The 23,849-nt window shown below is 40.7% G+C and overlaps 1 protein-coding gene across 7 annotated transcripts; it reads right to left on the bottom strand.

Annotated features, from left to right (window-relative positions):
• Positions 1–1,637: 1,637 nt before the first annotated feature.
• lg22h4orf54 (linkage group 22 C4orf54 homolog) lies at positions 1,638–22,335 on the bottom strand. Of its 7 annotated transcripts, none has more exons than XR_006376624.1 (3): positions 17,566–22,335; positions 16,695–16,783; positions 1,638–4,349 (listed from the first exon to the last, which is right to left on the bottom strand). XR_006376624.1 is itself a non-coding variant. In XM_044184888.1 (2 exons), the coding sequence occupies exon 1, from the start codon at positions 22,161–22,163 to the stop codon at positions 17,586–17,588; it is 4,578 nt and encodes a 1,525-aa protein (XP_044040823.1). In that variant the 5' UTR covers positions 22,164–22,335; the 3' UTR covers positions 1,638–4,349; positions 17,566–17,585. The 7 variants fall into 7 exon arrangements, 2 of the variants coding, with proteins under 2 accessions (XP_044040823.1, XP_044040824.1); XR_006376627.1 differs by having other exon boundaries at positions 1,638–2,204; XR_006376626.1 differs by lacking the exon at positions 16,695–16,783 and having other exon boundaries at positions 1,638–3,680; positions 4,195–4,349.
• Positions 22,336–23,849: the final 1,514 nt, after the last annotated feature.

Raw genomic sequence — 23,849 nt, 5'->3', positions numbered from 1 at the left:
TTTAATTTCAAAGTGGCCATGGCTGACTTCCTCTCCTGTTCCCCTCAGGTGAGCAGCATCATAGAGAGATAATTGGCACAGCCGAACCCGGTTAACCAATTATTCTCTCCTTAAATACAGTAGCATGCTGGACACAGGGAAGAAAAGAAGCAGAGGTTGTCGGAGGAACGGCGGATGCAGAGAGAAAGATTGTGTCGACAAAAAGAAAGAAAGAAAGAATAAACTGAAAATGTGGTCTCAGCGTGTGTCTCAGGGCCAAGGGAACGATTCCACTACAATATTATTTCTTGATCAATTGTGGCTGAAAACAACTGATTCTAAACAACCTGGACTCAACAGGACAGATTGGACATTATCACATTCTGAGAAGTGTCCAAGTGCCACCTCTGCCTCTAAAGAACTTTCTGCATCAAGAAAGTGCTTTCTAAAGGAAATACCCTTATTCACTTTATTTCAGAGAGTGAGATGAAAAAACTCATATCAATCTCATGTCTGTGTGTTAAGCACAGAGCACAAGCACAGAGTTGGAGTAAAGACGTGGTTAGCCTAGCTTAGCATAAAGACTGGATGCAGGGGACAACAGCTAGCCTGGCTCTGTCCAAAGTTCAAAAATATACCTACCAACACCTCTAAAGCTCACTGATTAAACATGTTGTATCTTGTTTGTTTAATATGTACACAAATGTAAATGGAAAAAAATATTTGCGGTTTTATGGGGAACAAAGGTTCATCAGCCCAGTAAACCTACTTTTGTGCTACTTCCGGGCTGTAGGCAAGCTGCTATTACTGCAGTGGCAGCTTGTAAACCCACATATAATGCTGTAAGGTATGCAAAGGATTTCAGTTTAAGCATTTTTGCCAGGAAATCTGTCAAGCAGATCCTGTAGAACCAGTTATATGTTGAAAATATAGTTATCAAATGCCATTAAAAAAAACGTTATAATCTACAAAACTTAAACAAGATTTTGTTCAGTTTTTTTTAACCTTTTTTTACCTTGCTTAGCCTGCTGCCACCGCGACCTGGCCCCAGATAAGTGGCAGAAAATGGATTGATGGGTAGTCTTTTCTGTTCTGTGCTGTTTTCAGCTGCTCCAACAACAAACTGACACTTTGGGGAAAGTAAAAGTCACAAGCCTGTGCTCCATGAAATAAATTTATTATTAAATACTCATGCTTCAGTTGCATTTTGAGCAGCATGCCGACACAGGACCAACCTTAAAATCTTGTGTGTTTCCTTTTTATTAAATTATGTATTTCTTCTGATAACAATGCAAGGAATCGTGGTTTTTGCAAAAACACTGTTGGTATTACTTTAAAAATCAAAACTGTACTTAGATCTCAAGTGGAGCATGACATCGAAAACATTGTTTTTGTACAACATGGAATAGAAATACAAAATGTATAAAAGGTAACAAACTAACAAAAGCCTCTATTTGGTATTCCAGTAAAGTTTTACTTAAGTCATGCATTAACAACCATCAACTGGAAAATATAATAATAATAAAACTTTATTTATAGAGCACTTATCAAAACAAAGTACAAAGTGCTTCACAACAAGAGAAATAAAATACCACAGTGAATGACGAAATATAAAGAAATAAAATACATAAAATACACAAAAGCAATAAAATAAACAATAAAATAAACAGCCAGTTCAGGTAAAATCAGGATATGCTTTCAGATAAAAATGTGTTTTGAGAAGAGACTTAAACAAAGACACAAAATATAATAGAGAGATCTGCAAAAGGGTTTCATATTTATTAAATTTTCACAAGGCGCACACACACATTTAATGTCAGCATATGATTAAACATCCCTTGCAGTATTCGTGACAATTTTGAACCGACACTGTACATTTGCAAAACACATAAAAATTGAAAACCTAAACTAAGCCTTCATTTCAGCATTACTTTTACTGATTTTTGTTGTTTCATTTCTCTCTAGCCAACTAAACCCACCTTTCCATGTGGTGCATTCACCGTTTCATTCAAAATAAAAGTCCCCTTACTTTTTCTATTCATGACAAATCCACTTTCCTTTTACCTTCACAGTATTTACTGTCTGTCCAGAAAGTTCACAGTAATGGTTTCCAAGCAGCAGGGTGGTCTGGCTTCAAACCCCCACCCTGTTTGAGTGTCCTTGCCCAAGTCTTTGAATCACAGAAATCACTGTGACGGATCAGAACATCAGGCCTCCCTTGAGACCTGTGAAAAAAAGTATTTACACTTATACAGAATTTCATTTCTCTAAACAACAAGCTTTACTCTGCCTCTGTTGCACGGAAGCAAAAAAAGAGCTCTTCTCCATGCACATTCAAACACTGCTGCAGTACATTTTCAAATTGTTAGAAAATTGCATTTTCATTTTGCCTTAAATATTGCTTGCATAACTGGAAAAAGAGGTCACATTGTTTATATTTCATTTTCAAATTTGAATTAATATTTGAATATTGTCCACTGTACAGCGGGTTACAACTTTGAAAATTTAATGTCAAACAGCTTTTCATAGTAATTTTAATAGTCATAGAATGCCCATACGAGTATGTGAAAATGAAAATTGGTTTATTGCATTCTCATTTTTACTCAAATATCACACATATGTGGAAAATTATAATGCTATTGTGAAATTACATTTTCAAGTTTACAATATTTGAATATAGTCCCCTATACACTTCCACAGGGTTGGGGCAGTGATGGAGCAACATTTGAATTCAAAACAGTGACCAAAGCTTAGCACTTTCTAAATGCTAATAATAACACATTTTCTGCAGTTATTGTAAAAGGCTTGATGTTGGATTAGACTGTATTTTCTAGTTTCCTAGCGTAAAGACAGTAAAAGTAACATGTTTCCAGCAGTTGATTCAAAATGAAAGAAGGGTGGATTTGCCAGCAGATCCACAGTCTGTAAACTATTTAAAGTACAAAACAATAAGTCAGTGTCAAAATAATTACTTAGAAACTGATACACATACTGTAGAAATAATGTGAAATGGGGCTAAAAAGTACATCAGTGTGCAGGTCACACAGCTGAGTTGTCCTAGACCTTTATAAAGCTGATTAGAAAACTAAAATCAGATTCTTTACATTCCAGGGAGGAGGAAGGATTTGCCAGTTTTATTTAAGTGTGATCAGGTAATTAATAAACCTGATCTCAACATAAACTGTGTTCATTAGATGAAAACTTAAGATTCGAATGTGATACACCATGTTCAAAAATGAATTGAAAATTCTGCTCTATATGCAGAACACAGGCATGATGAGAGATCTCTAGGATGTCTGACATTGTATAGGTTCAACACACACATTACATCAATAGTATTATGTTAGTTAATCAACCACGCTGAATTCATTATGACATTTCCACACATATAAAAACACAGTGGTAAATGCTGACTATTGTACATTTTAAAGCAATAGTAGTGACACTATTAATTCCAACACACAATAGATCAGACATGGGCAAACTACGGCCCGCGGGCCACACACGGCCCGTTGGGCTTATTAATCCGGCCCACCGAACGATACCAAATTCTATTAAAATAGGTACGGGTAAGCCTTGTTCAATTTACCTTTCCCCTGTAATGCCCACGTTTCCCCAAAAGATGGCGCACTTCAGCTACATTGACCTTGTTCGCGTGTATTACTCTCTTCTTCTCTCATGAGCCCTTCTGCAAAAATGAGCTTATCAAAGAAAAGAAAAGTGGATAGTGAGCGCCGAGTGTTTAATACGGAGCGGACAACAAAATATTTTTTCACTGTCCGATCAAAGGCTGTGTGCCTAATATGCCAAGAAACTGTCGCGGTTTTCAAAGAGTACAATATCAGCCGTCACTTTGCTACGAAGCATGCCGACTACGCTAGCAAGCAGTCAACGCAGGAACGGGCGGACCGGCCCCTCTGTCAAATTTTAGAACCCATTGTGGCCCGTGAGTCAAAAAGTTTGCCCATCCCTGCAATAGATGGTAAGAAATGGTAGAGATATTTGGCTAAATATTATAAATAATACTTATGAAATGAATTACAAAGGTCACAAAAACTACATAGTCTGATAAGTTAAACAAATTTCCAGAATTAAACCCTGATCGGTTTATGAGGGGGATTGATTACCATGCTAGCAAAGTCGATGCGATATAGGCCTATGAATTAAGTGAGTTTTTACAATGTGATGTTATAAAACAAAGCAAGAAATACATACTTGATATACAGCTTGTAGAAATTTGAAAAAGGTGAAACAGGATGCAAATGAACCCTTTCATGCAAGGGCCCTTATCCATCACCTCCAGCCGCTAAAATAAATAACGCAGCACAATGAGGAGACCCAGAGCAGTCCAGCATCCACTCAGCTCAGCCCTGTTGGGAACCAAGAAAAGAAAACAAACACTAAGTTCTTACGAACACACCATTAACAGCTGAGACCCAAATATACTAATTTACCAGAGGTACTTTCATTAGAGAAACTTTGTTTGCACATGTGAAATGTTTCATTTGTGCACAGTAGGATGGTAGAGTCACATTTCCCCACTAAGAAACCGTATGTTGGTGAGGGTTTTTCTTATTGTCTGTTTTTTCTTATTTGACTGTATAAAGAATTGCATGATACATTACATGATCGACATATACAATATATACACTGTAGTGACCTCTGATCAAAACTAACTACCAGTGCTTTGGACCCCCTGACTCCTTTTGAAGACCCTGGTGGTCCCTAGACAACTAGACCAGATTAGAGTTGTACAGAAGATTATTAATGACAAAATGATTGCGCAAAAACAGTCTTCAATCTGATATATAAGAATGCTCTGAAACCAATTTGTAGTTCCAGAACACATTGTGAGTGCATATTCCTGATTTTGTTTACACAAATCAGACAATTGGAATTTCCCCATTAATCCCGCCTACATTGCTCCGATTGGCTCGTTGTTTTTCCATCTGGGGAAACAGCATGAGTACAACATGAGTAAAAGTATAACTTTTGTATTATATATATATATATATATAAAATTTTATTATATATTTATTTTATGTTTTATATATTTCTTATTTATATAGCACTTTTCAGATGGCAGTGTAGTGAAGCCAGCACCAGGGTGATATAGGAATGCTGCAGAGTTTTAGTTGGTAATTTTGCAGCAGAATTTTGAACTAATTGTAGAGATGCTACAGCTTCTTGCCTTAAACAAGAATACACTGTATTTCAATAGTCAAGAAATGAGGAGACAAAACAACGGATGATTTGTCGAGCAGTCGGAAAAAAATAAGTGACGCAGGTCTGATTTGGGGCAAAGACCAGAACTTCAGTTTTGTTGTGATTTAACTGCAGGAACATCAGGCACTAATCTCCTTAAGACAATTGTGTTAATGGCCACCCACGTTTAACTAATACAATGATAAGAGACACGGCCAAACTGGTGGATAATGTGCCCTAAAGGGAGGAGAAAAAAAAAATATATATATATTTAAAAAAAAACTAAAAGTGCTATAGCCTACCATATATCCCAACACACTTCTTCAGACAATCTAACAGAATATTATGATCTGCGGTATCACAAATAGCACTTAAATCCATAAGATGCAGCTTTTCACTATAATCGGACTGCAATAAGCTGTCATTTGTTAATTCAAGGAAAAACCAGACTGAGCAGTCAAATCTTTTCCCCTCAACATTTCCAAAAGTTGCTTGCAGGCAACTTTCTGACATTTTAGAAATGAGCACAACACATGTGAACAGCCCTGAATAGTAGTCTGGAACCAGGCTAACCTGAGTTAGACTGAAGTTAACTAACAAATTCCTGAGTAAGGCCTGTATTTAGGTTCGATTCTTGTCCTGTAAAGAACAGAATAATAATGAGAAGGACAACAGGCAGTATTTGCTCTTCTCGCTTCTGTCAGTCTTTATTTACATAGATGTATACAATGCTTGAGGTTCCTCCACTCAAAATTATTGCCAAGTCATGTAACTCAAAGGACACGACAATACATCAACTAAATCAAAATAAATGAAGTTAACACCTTTTCCCCCGCATAATCTCTTTGGTCTGGTGATTCCAGCTTTATTAGCCATAACTCTAATTGCAAATAGGCTAAGTGACTAGAAGCTGGTCAGCACATAGCGTGTGATGTACTGTATAGCAACACATCAATACAGTGGGAAATCCCACAGCAAAAGAGTTAGCACAAGGCTAATGAGCTAAAATAAACACAGGATATGCAATAAAACCTTGACTGACACATACTTGACCAAAGTATTTTCAAGTCATAGCCTTAACACCACGAGGGACTGCTAAAATGTTAAAATCAGGAATAATAGTAAACTGCAATACAGGAGGTACGCTAGCTTGCACTTGGCATTTTGACTACATTACAAGACTCAATAAACAAAATACATATTCTTCTGAAAGAGATGAGGGTATCTGCATTTATACCATCACCCGTGTTCCTTTGAAAGCTCCTATCATGTAATCAACAGGGTCAGAAGGAGATGGAAAACAGGCAGCGTTTTTGCTTCTCTCAATTCTCACTGTCTGAAAATGAAAACTAGCTTAAGGCTACACCTAGCTGTCTGTTTCTAGTGGTGAAAATCAGAATTCAATTACAACTGAATTTTGTGAGGCTGTACTTAGGCACAGCAGTGCTTTGAGTTAAATGCTAATATCAGCATGCTAACACGCTGATGTTAACCTAGTCCACCATCTGAGTTTAGCATGTTGGCTGGCTGACATTTTCTAACTAACACCAAACACAAAGTACAGCTGGGGTGAGCTGCAGGAACGAGACACTTCCAGTTGTCAGCTCCTCTCCTTTTTTTTTTTTTTTTTTTTTTAAAATGGAGGTCCAGTGTGCAACATTTAGGTAGTGTTGGGCAAGCTACTTGGAAAGTGTAGTGAGCTAAGCTACCAGTGACTCTACACTGAAGCTCCTCCAGAGAAATGTAGCAAGCTGAGCTACAGCAACATGGCAAAGGTAGCTTACTACATCAAAGCTTCTTTTTTTTTAAAATAAACATTGAACCAACTTCATTCCAAGTCAGTGCTATCTCAGTGATCAATAAAACTGTCGTAGAAAAGGTTTCAGTCGTAGTCATCTGGACACTGTTTTCAGAATCAAGACGTTTGGCTCCCATCCGGAAGTCATTCTCAATACCCCGGATGGGAGCCGAAACGTCTTGATTCTGAAAACAGTGTCCAGATGACTACGACAGAAACCTTTTCTACGATGGAACACTCCTGGACGAATGAGGGACTACACCGTCTCATTCTCTCCTATCTAACAAAGCTGTAGTTTTAATGTTTTGCATAACAAATTTGCTTCCAAAGTGTATTTTTAAAACCAGGACCCTGTTCCATAAAGCGCACTAAGAAAAGCAAGGATTAAAGTCAAACACCTGACTTGAATGAACCTAACAAATCAGTCGGGGCTAAAGCGGTTCAATAAAGATCAATTCAAGTTCACGCAATCAGACTAATTCAACACAGGTTCAAGTAGTCAAGATAATAGCGTGTGCACGCTATTCTTAAGCAGCCCGAAAGGTCGAACATGGATCGAATCGATCCACCCTGGCAAACAGCAGCGGGAAAGAGAGCGGTGGTGTCAGGGGCGTTTGTTGGAGTTGACAAGGTCTGGGGCTAAGCCCAGACCATCTGCAGCTGAGGACTGGGTGTGGGCCTAACACAACATCTAGGCTATACTGTATACTACACACTACAGATAAGGTCATTACGGTACAGGGGAACTGTTGACAAAGATGGCTCAGTTACCAATCAAAAGGGTCTAAACAGGGAGCTGCATTAATGATGACAGACACCATAAAACATGGTCTTTACCATGGAGGTGGAATCCGCAGAATCTCTGGTTTTAGGAGATGCCTCAAGCTTCCCTCTAACAAACGTAACCCGTTAGAGCCTCTGGCAGACAGTAATGTTATTAGTCCCTTTTTTACTCTACTTTTTACAACTTTTTTTACACTGTACAATGTCCTTGAGTTTGTGAAAGGCACTTTCAAATTCAAATATATTTCAAATGTATTGTGATTATTGTAATACTCAGAGTATTATGAATAGTTACCTTATCTTTTTAAATGTTTTATCTCATAGGCTATTCTATATTTTATGACTAGTGCTCTATATTGCTGAGCATATCTGTTTTCTTGTCCAACACATTTCATTGTACCACACACACACAACGCACACACACACACGCGCTCACGCAGAGCAGAGAGGCCACAGCAGACAGGATGAAGTGTGCGCTAAAGAAAGGAACTATTCTTACACCTATTTTATTTTAAACAGAAAGATACAACCATAACGTTACACTTTCTGAATTCAAGACCAGCTTAATTTCCTCGTTAACGCATCATAAAACACACTTCATTCAAACTCAACAGAAACAAAATAAAACTCACCAAAACCATCTTGGTTAGTCTTTCCACTGTTCCATTTGACACTGTGGTTTGGTCAAAATAAATCCTTACCTCACCGAGTTAGATGTTAGACACTTCACCCGATTTCACGCACCTGCAACCCACAGGCTATTAACCCGATCCGCAGATTATCCGCCGCCCCCTGTGGATATGATGTGTGTGCGATGTGTGTGCGATGTGTGTGCGATGTTTGTGCGATAGTGTGCGTTGCACTTATCTGCGCAGCTGCTCTGCTGTTAACAGCAGACCATTAAATTACCAAAATGACAAAAATCGGCCCAAAACGAGACTATGCTTGGTGTCACTAGCGGTTTGGCTGGGTACAGTGCAATGCAAAGTAGGTTAGCTGTATATGCTCCGCTCATATTATGTTCATGTAACTCATACAGACGTTTTCCAAGCATGAGAGGATGTTTGTGCCACTGATGTGAAGAATTGACAGACCTGTCAGCCAATAAGAAACGGGTATGTCAACGTATTTTCCTGTAAACCCTCTAAGATTGGTCTTGCCTCTGCTCCGTTATGCCAGGCAATGCCCATGGGCGATGTTCACGGCCACCAAGCATTACTTACTATTGGAAACATATGAAGAATTCAAACATCTAATAACAAAAAAAGGTAATACAGCTGCCATAAACAAAACCAGAGAGAAAGACTGGCAAGAAATTGCGGATCGACCGAATGTGTAAGATGTGTAGATGTTTACTCGTTTAATATATATATATATATATATATATATATATATACATTTTCTTGATGAATGATTTCAACACATTTATTGGGGGGCACTTTTAAAAAGCAACAACTTGAGTGAGGAGAAAAGAATGTGGCAGCAGGTGAAGATTAAATATAAAAATATTGTTCAGAATGGTAAGTATGCCTATAGGCTATATAAGCACTTAAGCATAATCATACTAGAACTGTCCAATCTCATGATGTTTATTACCTGCAGCAGTGATGTTGCTGGCATGGGGGAGGGTTACCACCAGCACACTTTACTCCTGTAGAGGAGCTGGCCTTCGAACTGAACAAGGGGAGGCCAGTCATTGAGGGAACAGAGGGGGAACATCGGCTGAATCCATGCCACCCAGTACAAGGAGTGACTACATAAAAGGTTAAAATATCTGTTTGCATATTTTTGACCAAAGTCTTTATTCTAACATGTTTCAAAGTGATGGCAAATTCTGTGCCTGTTGGAGCCACCAGACATCATGCAGGACCCTGTGGGTTTAAAGCACTGGTTTACTATCAGTGTTGAGTGGTGATCATTAAACAGAGTTTGATTAATGGTTTCAGGGTGAAGGCTCATCTACAAGGGAGGAGGATGAGGAGATTGTCTGTATGTTCAAGGAGGCCCAAGGTAAGCAATGACTGCACATTATACACTTAAAGCCCTACTGTGTTTTTTTTTTTTTTTTTTTTTTACAATTATTGGCTGCAGGACACTGAGACCCGTATAGGACCCTCTCAGACTGGGACCACAGGTGACAAAATGAGTATTAACTAATAAATACAACACAATGCCAAGAGCATTCCAAAAAATAATTAAACTTTCTGTTCCTACAGAATGCAGAAAACGTAAAGACGCGTACAAGCACTATCTCCTCAAACAAATGGATGCACTGGATGTAGACATCCAAAACAAAAAGCTGAACACGAGAAAGCTGGAACTGGAAATCCAACAACTGGAGAAAGATGCAAGTAGAACTGCCATAATCAAGACAATGACACATGACCTTTTGTTTTTTTGACACCATTTAATTGTATGCCTTATCCCCCAACAGGCAGCTTCAACTTGAAAGAAAATATACAAATTTTGTGACTTGTGTGTCTTGTATAATTAAATGAAATTGAGGGAAAAGTGGGGAAAAGTAGCCTAAAGCCTTGACATATGGATTGGAACATAATGCTTCTATGAAAAGATGTTTTGATCATTGTAATTTGTACTGGACAGTTGAACAGAACCCTGGTGCCCAGCTTACTGTATAGCAAAAACAAAGCACACTCTCTTTGAAATGCCCTGCGTACTATGACAGCACCATCATCCACCACCTCATCAATGAAAGGACACGCCGTGATTGACAAAGAACGACACATGAGTCGAGGTGCTCATGTATAGACCAAACACCTGCTAAACACATCTAAGTTTACTTTTTTTTAAATGTATTAAACAACACATTTTTAAACACTTTCCTATTGGGAAAATAGAGGATAGAGGCTTATGGATATAGATTTCTGGTTAATATAATTTTTTTGGAATTGTACTGTTAACTAGGCTATTTATGTAGCTATTATCATTCTATTAGGGTAATTTAGATTAGAATTATTTTATCTAGCATAAGCCTAAACATTTTACATAATTAAAGACGTATGTAGGTCTATATCTTATTATTTATCATTGTATAATGTAATTAATTTATTATTTATTTAAGTTGATTTTCTATAAACTTTCATTTTTTTTACTGATACTGAAGTCAAATAATATGGCAGCACACCAGAAAGTTAGTGGTAAAATCATCATGTTCCCGTCGGGTCAGGGTTACAGGAACTCTGGTTAAACAACAACTCAGTTTAGACAGTCAGTTATTCTGCCCTGAACCAGCAAACGTTGCCATAGTAACTAAGCTTTAACTATGTTGTATTTGCTTTATGGAACCGAATCAACTGAAAATGAGTCAGACTAACCAAAATAAGCCTGGCTTGGTAAACTCGCTTTATGGAACAGGCGAGTGCCTCTGCACAAAAATGTTGTCTTTTTTATGGGAGGAAAGTGACAGCAAAGTCATGCGTACACACACACACACACACACATATGTCAGGTCAGGTCAGGTTATTTTATTTGTACCTGTAGGTAGATTTGGTTTGCAGCAGACACGGCATCCATCTTGACCCACATTTTACAAACAACACAGACAGTAGACAAACAGGATAAAAATACTCAAGGCTCCAATAACTACAACTACGACTTGTTCATCTGAATGATGGTGGCTGGAACAAAACTATTTTTTACTGCTTTGTTCTACACCTTGGGCCTGTAATCCTCCATCCAAAAGGAAGAGGCTGAAATTCACTGTGCAAACGGTGTACAGGGACGCTGGGTTTAGCTGTGACTCGCCAATCAGCCTACTAGGCCATTTAACAAATAGGACTTTTGAAGATGTCAAAACAGACCAGAGAAGAAAAATCCTTCTCTGATCGAGAAGCCATTCTATCCAAATGATGCTGAAAACACAGCAGGTGGACTGTTTAAACAGAGAATTTGATTCAGCACCAGTTCAATTCGGCAGTATTCCAGTATTTCCAGTGTTTCAGGTATTCCTTACTATTCTAGCTGTCATTCAGTGGAAGTTGTGGGTTGACCCTTGTCTTCTGTGAGTGAGGAATAAAACCAACAAAATGTGTTTCCTGGTTTAAATACAGACAGTCAGATAATGTGTGGAGGTTGTCAGGACACTTTTTTCAATGCTAAGCCATGAACTGTACCGGTCATGGATGTGTTGCATTCCAAAGCATTCTTGTCTCACTGCGCACTGTAGATTGATAAACTGATAGGACTCTCTCGATTCCCCAAACCAGCTGCTCACCTTTCTTGTCAAATCAGTCAAATTTTCACAATCATTTATTGTTGAAAAATGCATCAGTACCATTAAAGTGTAAACTCAATCAAAGTCAAATGTCAAAGTCACCCATCACTACGTACTGTCTGGCTTCAGGAGTCAGGGTTCATTCAGACTGACAATAGCACAACAGCAAAACAAAGGAACATGTTGGTATGGGGGTGTTGCTACAGGTTCCATGTGAAAGATGAGATATGAACTAGCAAATCCACTTTAATGGCTTATCAAACAACAAAGATACTGTATGGTGGTTTACACTCCTGGATTGAACAATATTTATCACGTCAGTCATAATTTTCTCATCTGTCTTGACAGACATCTGACAGATTTAAGAAACCAAACCTTGAGTAAACATCAAATTAAAATGCTTTCAGCTAGGCAACAGCTAATCACATTATTGGCCAAGTTAGTCTTGACGGACAGCTAAAGAATTTGTGATGGAACGTGAGATGAGTTAAATAAGAATAAGAGTCTACAGCCATGCTAGCAGCTCTGTGAAGCTGTACTTAGGCACAGTAATGCTTTGAGCTCAATGCTAACATCAGCATGCTAACATGCTTATAATGCTAACATTCTGATGTTTAGCAGGTATAATTTTACCATATTCACTATCTTAGTTTAGCATGTTAGCATGCTAAAATTTATTTTTAAAAATAAAAAAGTACAGCTGAGGATGATGGGAAATCCATTAGTTATGCAGGTACTTGGTCATTAACCAAAGTACTGGATGCATTAAAATTTTTACCTGGATGTAAATTCAGAGGGTCACCAAAATCACTAGGATTCATCCCTTGGGGAACATGAATGTCTGTACAAAATTTCATTGCAATCCATGAGGCAAAGTCAGGAGATTATCAAAGTCAGTAGGATTCGTCCTCTGTCGGAAACCATTAATGTCTGTACAAAATGTCATGGCAATCCATCTGATCTTTGTTGAGATATTTCAGTCTGGATCAAAATGGTGAACCGTCCAACAGACCAACATTGCCATCCCTAGAGCCACACCGCTAGCATGGCTAAAAATGGAATATTTATTTTATGTATTAATGTATTTTGAAGCCTTTTGGGTCTCCATACAACTGCAGTTTGTTTTGACTGTGTCAAATTTAGTAACATAGTTTCTATTAAAGGATCAAAACATAGTTACATTCACAATTATGTATTGGCCTGTGTTAAACCAAGCTCTGTGCTCACAAATCTGTCCATGTAAAAATCACTGCCCACTTAGTGTTGACATTAATTAACTTCCATACTTTTGGTTATTTAGGAGAAAACCTGAACAGTAATTAATTTCCCCTTGCATATCAGTCTGCCATCTGTTCTCTCATACCTACCAATGGTTTAAACATTTTTTATTCTTGCAAACAATCTGTATTTTTAAAATACAGAGTTGCAGTTGAGTTGTTTGTTTCTACACAGAAGCATTATCTGTTCTAAGGAAGGAAAATGACAGCAAAATCAAGCTAGACCTAACTGTGTTTTGGAACCCCTGGCACCCTTAAAGGTCCAGTGTGTAACATTTAGTAGGAGCTATTGGCAGAAATGGAATATAATATTTATAGGTATGTTTTCATCAGTGTATAATCACCTGAAAATAAGAACCATTGTGTTTTCATTACCTTAGAATAAGCCCTTTATATCTACAGAGAGAACAGGTCCCCTTCCACGGAGGCTGCCATGTTGCACGTGGGTTTCGCGTCCACTGTAGTTTCTCCTACACACTTGGAAGTGGAGGGTGAGGAGAGCAGTATTCAAATTTTTTGGAAACTGCAATTTCACCACTAGATGCCACTAAATCTTACACACTGGAACTTTAAAAGACATCTGATGATCCCTGGAGCCCAAGCTGGGTACCACTGACTGACACAGCTAAAAACACTTGGGGGTCTTTCTCTGACAAATGTGGGAGTTCATTGCCACACTCAAAGGTGCAACGACAATAGTTGTTGAGAGCGTACAGGGCGTAGAATTTGGTAGGGACGGTAGGGACATGTCCCTATACCAATATCCAACAACTACTGAATTGTCCCTAGCAATACTTTTGATGAAAAAATGTAAATACAACCACTGTTGTCCCTCAGTGTCTCTCTCTCGGTGTATTTGGTACACAAACAGATCTCGTTCTCTACTATGAGTCCCGCCTCCCTAACCCAATATCACTAATAGGATTGGCTTTGCCATTTCTTGCTAACGTGTGTGAGGCTAGCTCTGTGAACTAGATCTAGACTAAATGAGGAAGACACCATCCTTATACTAACAGTTCATGTGTTTTGCCATTACAGTTTGTTTATTCAGTAGGCTACTGTGTGCATCTGAAACAGTAAGTTGTCACAGATTTGGCGTTGGTTATGCCTGGGTAGCTAGACATATTTTAATATCAGACTTTCACTTTGTCCTTTATTCTTAGAGGTTGCATTAACGTCAGTGTGTGTGTGTGTGTCTGTGTGTGTGTGTGTTTGGCAATTAGGCTAATTTGGTGATATGCTCAGTCAGGATGGCAGCCAAAAAAAGAAAGGTGGACATTAGGAGCTACTTTACAACAAGTATGGTAATAATAATACTCAACTAAGCCATAAATGTTTTTCCTCACTGTTCATATGGCATGCATCAATGTGTTATTTTGTCAGGTGACAGAAGCAACCAACCGTGTAGTAGCTCGAGTAGACAGAGGAGGAGATGCAGGTGGAAAGGCAGGGTCACAGGTGAGGTCGTATACTGACTTGGTGATATGTTAGTAGTGAGATTCAGTGTTGTGACAAATGTTAGGCTGATGATGTACTGTATAACAATGGTTCGTCAACTTAACATAACATTACAGAATTCATTAATTAACATATTCTTGTATTCAGTATAGACTAAAAACCTTAATGTCAATCTCTGAATAGTGTTGTTTCAATTATGAACATTTGCTTGTTTAGATGTTCTATCATGAAGTACAGAAAGCTAAACTGCAATGTTGTTGGTTTACATAATCGAAATGATGTAATTATTGTCTCAGGAACATATTGACAGAAAAAAATGTGTTGTTGACCACCATATCTATAAATGAATGATGATGACTTGAAATTGCGGTCAGAAGTCAAATGCAAAAAGCCTCAGCTTCCAGGGGGGCCCCACTTTTATGTCCCCACCAATGTCAAAATCAAACCTACGCCCTTGGAGATACTTGAACACTGTTCATTGACTTTCCCCACACACAGTTTTGCATCCAGTCTGTATTATTTAAACTACTTTCTACTAAAAGCCCATTTCTCCAACCTTTTTGTCCAACGTACCCACACAGCCCTATCAGATGGGCCTAAGTACCCCTGTATCGTACCCCTTTGATAGATGGGTTGGCTTTATGGAATTGTTCAATGGTATTTTTTAGTAGTTTTGGCCAAGTTTGCATTTCTACTGCTGTCATTTGGAGTGATAGAAACTGGTTGTTTCAACCATTTACAGTATTTGTAAATATTTTGCACATTGCACAAACTGTCATTTAAATATTCTATAATATTTATGATTCATGACCTGCAGTTCTCGCTTTGTCTTTCTTTTTATTTCTTGTATGTATATATTATTGTTTTGCACCAAAATACCAAAGCAAATTGTATGTGTAAACCTACTGCTGTCTTTTTCTAACAAGGCTTTCTGCAGTCTTAATCAACTTACAATTGACTCAGGTTGGTGGAAAACTGAGGCATGTCTTGTGCAGACTACCATAGTTATTGTGACAGTAACTATAATACTTACTATACTTTTTTATTGATACTTCTTGCTGTTCTTGCTACGCTATTCCCTTTGCTGCTGTCTTCCAGCAGATTTCCCCATTGTGGGATTAATAAAGGATTATCTTATTTTATCTTATTTTATAAAGATCACCATCACACAGATTTGTAATCTTACTTGTGTGTTGATTTTTCTCCTAAACACTATTATGTGGATATATATTATCAAATCATAATTTCTATTTGTTCAAATTAGCTGACCTTCACAATTTTTCCACGTACCCCCTGGTAACTGCAGAAGTACCCCTGGTTGGGAATCACTGCTCTAGACTATCAGACTATTTGTTTACTTTCTAAACATAACCAAGCCCTCCAGTATGTAGCTCTCATTCTCAGATGAGAAGGGGAACTCCAAATGTTCCCCCACATTTCAGCTGAGGCTATCTGCTGCTATGTTGCATGTTGTGTTTGCGGACCAGAGACCATGTGAACATGGCTTCTCACTCTCTGTCTTTAAATGACTGGTCCTATAAAAAGCTGGCTGACCCTGCTGCGACTCTGACCTGCCAGGCAGCCTGTTGATGTCCAGCAGCAGCTGAAGCAGTCAGTGTATACACATAACAAACGCCTGCCATCACCTGACCTTTTACTGCTGCACACACTATGTCCACCATGCCACACACACACACACACACACACACACACACACACACACACACACACACACACACACACACACATTCAAACACCTAGTCAATGAAGAATCTTATATCAATATAATCCTCTGTATCTCTGCTGTGCTAGCGTCTGCTGTGGTACTTAGGTGCAAACTTTACAATTTAAATGGTGTCTCTATTTCATGCATTTTGAATCCTAGTACATGATTGGTTGCATGCTTAATGCCCTTTGACATGATACTAGAACATTCGTATATGGACTGTAACTTAGTTACCTTTAGGGTAGATATCATATTGTTGTATAGAGAGTGTGACACCAATCCACTATGTACTTATAGACGTTTTTCAGGTTAGATGAAAGCCTCTATGGAGACACAAAGTGTGCAAAATTAATAAATAAGACATTGTGAAATAAATAATCATAAAATAAACTATATAACAATGAAGTTGTAAAATAATACATCTTTAAAACTCAGCTCACTATTTTGAAGACAAACCTCTGTCAAACACAGGGTTAAAGGTTCACTTTTGCCCTAAGGTCACACCAGAATGGCACTTGATGCTAACCAGAATTGCCAAGAATTTTGACTACCCTGGGCACTTTGACAGACAGAAAGGTACTCAGGCTGCTCAAGTCTCACGCTTGTGTGACATTAAAGCAAAAATGAAACATGGAAATGTCCCATTAGGCCACATATACTGTATATCCCAATAAAACAAGGGCTTCAAAAGAAAAAGTATCCCCTCAACATCTTTCCTGTGTGCACACCACTGAGACAACCTTTAACGAGTGTCAATATCAGTTTCTCTTTCTTTTTTTTTTCATTTGTCTCTGTTACTTCTTTCCCTGTTTTTGCTCAAGTATAATTTTGAATGCAGGATTTTTATAATGTTATATTGCTACTTTTGCTTAAGTAAAGGATCCTAGTATTTTTCCACCAGTGATACTAGAAGTAGCAGGTGGTAAGAATGTTTTTTTTCAACTGCTGTTTCCAAAGTCAAGAAACTTTCAATCTCAAGTAATAGTATGATCTATTATAATTAGAAGAAACAGTAGTACTATTGTAATTGTAATTACATTAGTACAGTAGATTCAGTCAAACCTGATACTGTACATAAACCAGATAAACAGTCAGAACTACTCACCCATCCAGGTAAGCTGCCGTTTATCTGTGCTCCACCACGAAGCTCATGGTGGTCCCGTCAAACGAGGGCGGGGCAACGATCCTGGGCCCCTGCTGGGAGGTGATGCTGATGACCGGCTGCTTAAAGCTGGAGAAGCCTTGCGGCGGCTTGTTCGTGGTGGCCTGCTGTTGAGCCCCGGAGGCCGCCTGGGGAGACTTTCCAGTGGCCATGTAGAAAGGACTCTCCATGTACATACCCTCAGTCTGTTGCGACGAGACTCTCTCCCCGCTCTCCGCCTCTGACTGCACAGACATCTGCGACTGCACCAGCGTCCGGGCCGGGATCACTGATGGTGTCGGCATGAAGCCTGGGTAGATCATGTAGGTGTGTCCGTATGCTCCTGGACTGAGGGCCAAAGGTGAGATGGGCATGGGCACCGGGGTCATAGGAGGTTGCGGCATGGGCACGTCCACATACTGGCCTGTTTCGGGGTCAAAGAGGCGCTTGGTGGCCGGCTGCACAGGAGTGTCCACCAGGTAGTAGTTTCCAGTGGTGGGATCCAGGAGCATCTTCCTCTGGGTGGCCAGGAAGGGGTCCAGGGTGGGAGCAGGGGTGATTGCTGGGGAGAAGCAGTATACCTGAGGCTGATTTGTGGAAATGCCCAAAGGCAAGGAGTGGTAAATAGTGGCAGAAGGGATCTCTGGTGAGCGTGTCTCCATCACAATGCTGGAGCGTTTAGGGGACTGGTTGTGGTCTTCCTGGCCCCTGGCCCCGGATCCCAAGTGTCCTGAAGGAGTGGTTGGGTGTGTCTGGGTGGTAAATGTGTACACTGATGTTTTATCAGCAGATGAGGCTTGTTTGTTGCTGCTGGCGTGAGACTTGACCGGAATGGTAAGGTAGTTCTCGTTGTCAGCTGAGGCCCTCAAGAGCTCCTGCGTGGACCTCTCTACCTCCTTTGATTCCGCTTCCTCATGTCCACTTAGCTTCCTCTGACTGATTTTTAAGGAAACTGGCAATTTTGGGGACCTTTGGACAAAGCTTTTGGTGCTGAAAGGTGTTTGTGTGATGGTGTTTGGCTGGGGACTCTTTGCGGTTGTGGAGGCCTTAAGGTTAGAGCTGAGGCTGAACATGTTTTTGTTCTCTGTGGTGCTGGTGGCTTGGATTGACTTAGCAACCAGCCTGTCATCACGGCTGCCGGGAGTCTGAAAGACTTTGTCCTCTCGCCTCAGCAGGCTGTCAGTGCCGGGGGAAGCCGCTACTGCTGGTGGCGTCTTGTCATTGTTGGACCCTCTTGCTCCTTCCTCCTCAGGTCCTCCATGCTCCTCGCTGGCTATCAGTGAAAGCACATGGCTGTCTGTCAGGGGCTGGGGCTCATTCTTCCGTTTCCATTCATTTCTTTCAAATACATAGAGCTGCTCCATGGTTTTCACAGCAGCCTGGAGTTTTTCCAAAGCCACCTGGTTCGCCATCTTTGATTCAGGTTTCTTATCTGTGATATCTGATGTTTTTTCCTGCCTCTTTGAAGCTATTCTGCTCTCAATCCTCAATCCAATGCCTCCCTCTGATGAATTATTTGAGTTACCTATGGGTGCTGTCCCTGCTGCCCTTTGCATTGGAGCACTTTTAGCGCCCTCTGGAGACGATGTGTCTATGTCAAACGGCTCCCGTTTAGATAACTCAATAAGATTTCCAGATTGTTTTCCGTTACTGTTTGTATTCACAGACTGACATTTTATCACTATAGGGGACACGGAATTAGGATTTCGATAGGGCATTTGCTTCTTTTGCTCTGAATGGCTGTCAGCAGAGGCAAAGTGGGATTTATTTTCGTTGTTATCCAAAGAAACAAAGTGATAGGAACTTTTAACCAATTTACGCACGTCTCTCACTTGGTGTATGGGCGTCTGCAGCTTTCCTTTATTATCTCTAATGTCTCTAACCATGAAATGCGGAACTTTATCTGAAGACTCACCCTTAAAAGCTGCAGCCAGCGCCTGGCATTTGAAGTCATCTGTTCTGATGAAGCTGGCAGTGTTACAGCCTATATTAGGAGCGCGCAGTTTGGAGACGCCAAAAGGCTCCTTTTTGTTGTCTCTGACGCTCCTTAAGTTAATTTTAATTTCCGGAGATTTAGATGTAGCCACACTTCTGGAGTCTTCGATGTATAAAGTGTTGTCAGAGCGCAATTTTATCCCTCCTCCATCTCCACACGGAGAATAGTTCCTGTTCTGCAGCTGCTGTCCGACTTCTCCGTCACTGGACAGCAGTTGGATACTTGGCACAAACAAATGTGACATTTTTGTCAGTTTGCCGCCGCCCGATGAGTACTGGTCCCACTCGCCCTCTTTGTCGTTAGCTGAAGGCGACTTCCCCTCCGGAGTTTTGTCGTTTTTATGATCCTTTTGAAACTCTAGCTCCTCGTCCTTCCAGCATCTGAACGCGCTATTTTGGCTGCGAAGCAGCGTGCTTTTGGACGCTTCCAATGTGCCTTTTTTAGTATCGATTCCAGCTTCATTTGCCGGCTCCAAATTAGTTTCTGGTACGGGAGCGGCCGTGTCTTGTCTCCGAGAGTCGCTCTTGGTATCACATGAGCCGCTGTCCACGATATCCCCTAATTCATCCACGCACATTATGGCGTAGTCAGAGCTGCTCTCGGAAAACTTGGAGCTCTGTCTGTGCAGCTCCCTGCTCCCCTTCCCCCTGTGGCTGTCGCTCTCCTGGTGCACAAAGCACGGGGAAGGCGTCTGATGCGGCTCACTGATCTCCCCTCTTTCCATCTTGCGCTCCTGCTCGAACTGCATCTTCTTAGAAATCACATTTTTGATCAGGCTCGAGGCGAATATGGCTTTCTTGTGCATGTCTTCCATGGTTTTAGAGGGCGGCTTACTGGCCCCTCTCCTCTGGCTGCTTGGCAGACTGTTGGTAACTTCATCTGTGGAACGTGATCCTGCAGCGTTTTGTGCAAAGTTAGGGCGCCTTTCTCCCTCAGACATTCGCGATTTGACATTGCAACGGAAGTTCAGAGTCTCTGTGAGTCTAATCACCCCACTGTGGCCCTGACTGAATTTCCCCATCAGCTCTATTTTCTTTGTAGATGACGATGCGCTGTGGGGATTCCCATTCAGAGTGAAGATCTTGCTGGTGGGCGGTTTGATGCTTGCCAGTGCAATGTCCTTATAACCTCTATTGTCTAGATTTTTGGCTATTTCAAATGAGGCCGTTGAGTTTTGATGGGAAACAACACTTTGGTCCAGTCCTTGTGACATATTCATATTGCCATATTTCAGGTCGACAAACGTGGACCACCTGTTTATCCCTATCCCATGCTCTGATGCAGAGGACTCACTAGAGGTGCTGAAATTAATGGCATCAAAGTAAGGGTAAGCCAGGCTCTTAAAGGCTCTGGCTGTCAGGTTGCGCACCTCCTTGTCAGCGTCGTCCAGCTCGCTGACAGCGCTGGACTCGCCGCTGGAATACCCGGTGACCTCTTTTCCCACCAATTTACGGCCAAAGTGTAAGCGTCCGGGCGCGGCTATGAAACACTTCGCCCTGTCACACAACGTCTCAGCCTTCCCATCAACTCCCCTAAACACATAGCGACTCATGTCTCCGGAGTGCCTGGCATGATAAAGAATATTTTCCTGTTCTTGGATGTTGCTAGGGTCATTTATAGCTCGAGAAGTGGTTCTGATTGACAGGTGGATCTGTCCCGCACTGCTGCCACTACACTGCTGCTGGGGCTTTGACACACTCTCATCTGAGGTGGTGAACTTGGCCGCTTCGCACAGATCACTTTCAAGCAGAGTGCTGACTGCTGCTGCTGCGCCCCGAGAGCCAGGTTGTCGACTGTCCCCCCTGTCCTTCGCCGCTCCATCACCGTCAAAAGAAGCGTAATCGACAAAAGAGTACACCTGGTTGTCATCCTCAATGTCCCAGCTGGTGGAGGAGCCCACCCCGAGGTCGTAGTCCCCATCATGATCAGAAAGCTCTGAGAGCTGGATCTCGTGCGTGGTAATGTAATGGGACTCGTCCTCCGTTACGCACGGGACGCAATCGTCGGAAAGCACCAAACTAACATCATCATCCTCCTCATAATCATCAGACTCACTTCTCCCGCTCAGATAATTATCACTACTCTGTAATTCCTTTTTGTTGTCTTCTTTATTTGGCACCTCGGGCTGCGTTATGGCGTGCTCGATTTTGTCTCCTGGTTTGAGGCAATCCTCTGACTTTGCGTGAAGACAAGGAAGATCTGATGCCGAGGATGGGTCAGAGGAACCCTCCTTGACATATTCCGCACATTTCCCAACTCCAGAATCCTCTTTCTTCTTAGTTTCAGTCTCGGTTTTAATCGCCAACTCATGGTTTGCTGCCGTTGCGCGCCGAGCCCCGGAGCCGCTGCTGTAAATAGGGACAGACATTTGGTTTCTTTCACCAAAGCGACGGTCTTTTCCCGGTTTTGCCCCGCCTGTGTTCACGTCCACTAACTCCAAATCGACGTATTTGCTTTCATGTTGCTTCTCCGGGGCAACCTCTTCTCCGTGCGCCAATTTTTGGAGCAGATCTTTGACCTCCCGGAGAGTGGCCGGTGTCTCCACACAGCTTTGCTCAGTCTTCATAGCTGAACCCGCCGGTTTAAGTTTACATTAGGTGTCTGACAGAAAAGAAACGGCAGAGACGGAGCCCCCCAGAATTCCTCAGTCCTTCAGGCAGACATGGCGCAGCGCGCAAAGCTCGGTGTCCGCTTAGACAGACACTCTGGTGACACGGAAGCGCTCCAGACATTCCAGCTCACCGCGACATGAAGCCTAAAGCCGAGTATCTAAAAAGCTCCAGAGACATTACTAACTACTGTCTAGGCCACACGGTTCTCAAGCTGGAGTTCGCGGACCAATAGGGGTGTTGAGAGGACCCCTGCAAAATTAGTTCATTAAATATGATCATCAATACTCTAAATGGTTACCCCCAACAAAACATCAACTTTTTAGAATTATGTAATGAATCATAACTAATTAAGTGCATAAATTCACTTACTTAATCATAGAGAATATCTGATTATAACATTACTTAAATAATTACAGTCATTTTATTTCTGGCTATAACTAAAAATACAAAAAGTACATTTACTGTACAATATACTTGTACTTCACTTGAGTATTTCTATTTTATGCTACTTAATTCTACTCCACTACATCTCAGAGGGAAACATTGTACTTTTTACTCCATTACATTTATCTGACAGCTAGTTACATTTCAAGAATTTTACATAAAACATGTGATCCGCTTCTTGAAAACCTTCTTGAAAACTGAGTCCTTAAAGTCCTATTATTTTCTTAAAGTAAATTTCAATATACACAGACACATTTTAGTTTAAAATCAATTTAAAACTAAGATTTTTTTGCAGCTATACATAAACTGCCTAACAGTATATATAAAGTAGTTAGAATTTGCTTCATTTTGACAAACTACAACATTAAAATAATGGTTCACCATTTTGCCTAACTATTCCTGTAATGCATCTGTAATAATGATCCTTTAACTCTGAACAGGGTCATTCTGCATAATGAGTACATCTCCTTTTTGAAATAATGTAACATTGTGGTATTGTAAGTAAATGATCTGAATGTTGGTAAATAATCAAATTTACAAGATTTCCTAAGACTGAAGTGTGCAGCATAAAACATTTTAACATTCCAACTTAATATCCGTGTAACTATGTACCTATAAAAGCCTTATTAGATTGGCTTCCTTATCAACAAACCTTATCAGATCTGGTCTAATGTAGGAGGGGAGAGTCCACAAGAAGCCCACTGACTGGCCCATTCTGCCTGCCCAACAGAAAACATTTCCGTGCAGACAGACGGCTCTCTGGCTGTTTTTAAAAATACACGTCAAACTCAAATATAGGCACTGTGACAAAATGTGAAAACTGCAGCTATGTTAGACAGGAGGGGATGTAGGCAGGGTTTTGTGGCACCTCGGATGAAGGCTGTCTGGCAGATAAACACCCAAGTGACAACAACTCAGCAATAACACACCACCATGAGGAGTGAGCCACTGCACGTTTGACTGCTGAAGTTCTCAGGGGGTTAGTCTGTGTCAGTGGGGTCCAGTCTGGGCTCCAGGGACCACCAAAGCATACATCATATCAAGTTGATTGTCACATACCCAATCATACACAGTACAACGTCTACTGAAATTCTTTTTCTGCATTTAACCCATCCTAAGTATTAGGAGCAGTGGGCAGCCACTTTGCAGCGGCAGGGTACCAACTCCAGTTCCAAACTAGTGCCTTGGTCAAAAAG

The sequence above is a fragment of the Siniperca chuatsi genome, linkage group LG22, assembly GCF_020085105.1.
Source record: "Siniperca chuatsi isolate FFG_IHB_CAS linkage group LG22, ASM2008510v1, whole genome shotgun sequence".
Taxonomy (NCBI): domain Eukaryota; kingdom Metazoa; phylum Chordata; class Actinopteri; order Centrarchiformes; family Sinipercidae; genus Siniperca; species Siniperca chuatsi.
Note: the sequence above shows the minus strand (reverse complement) of the source record. Positions and strands in the feature narration are given on the sequence as shown.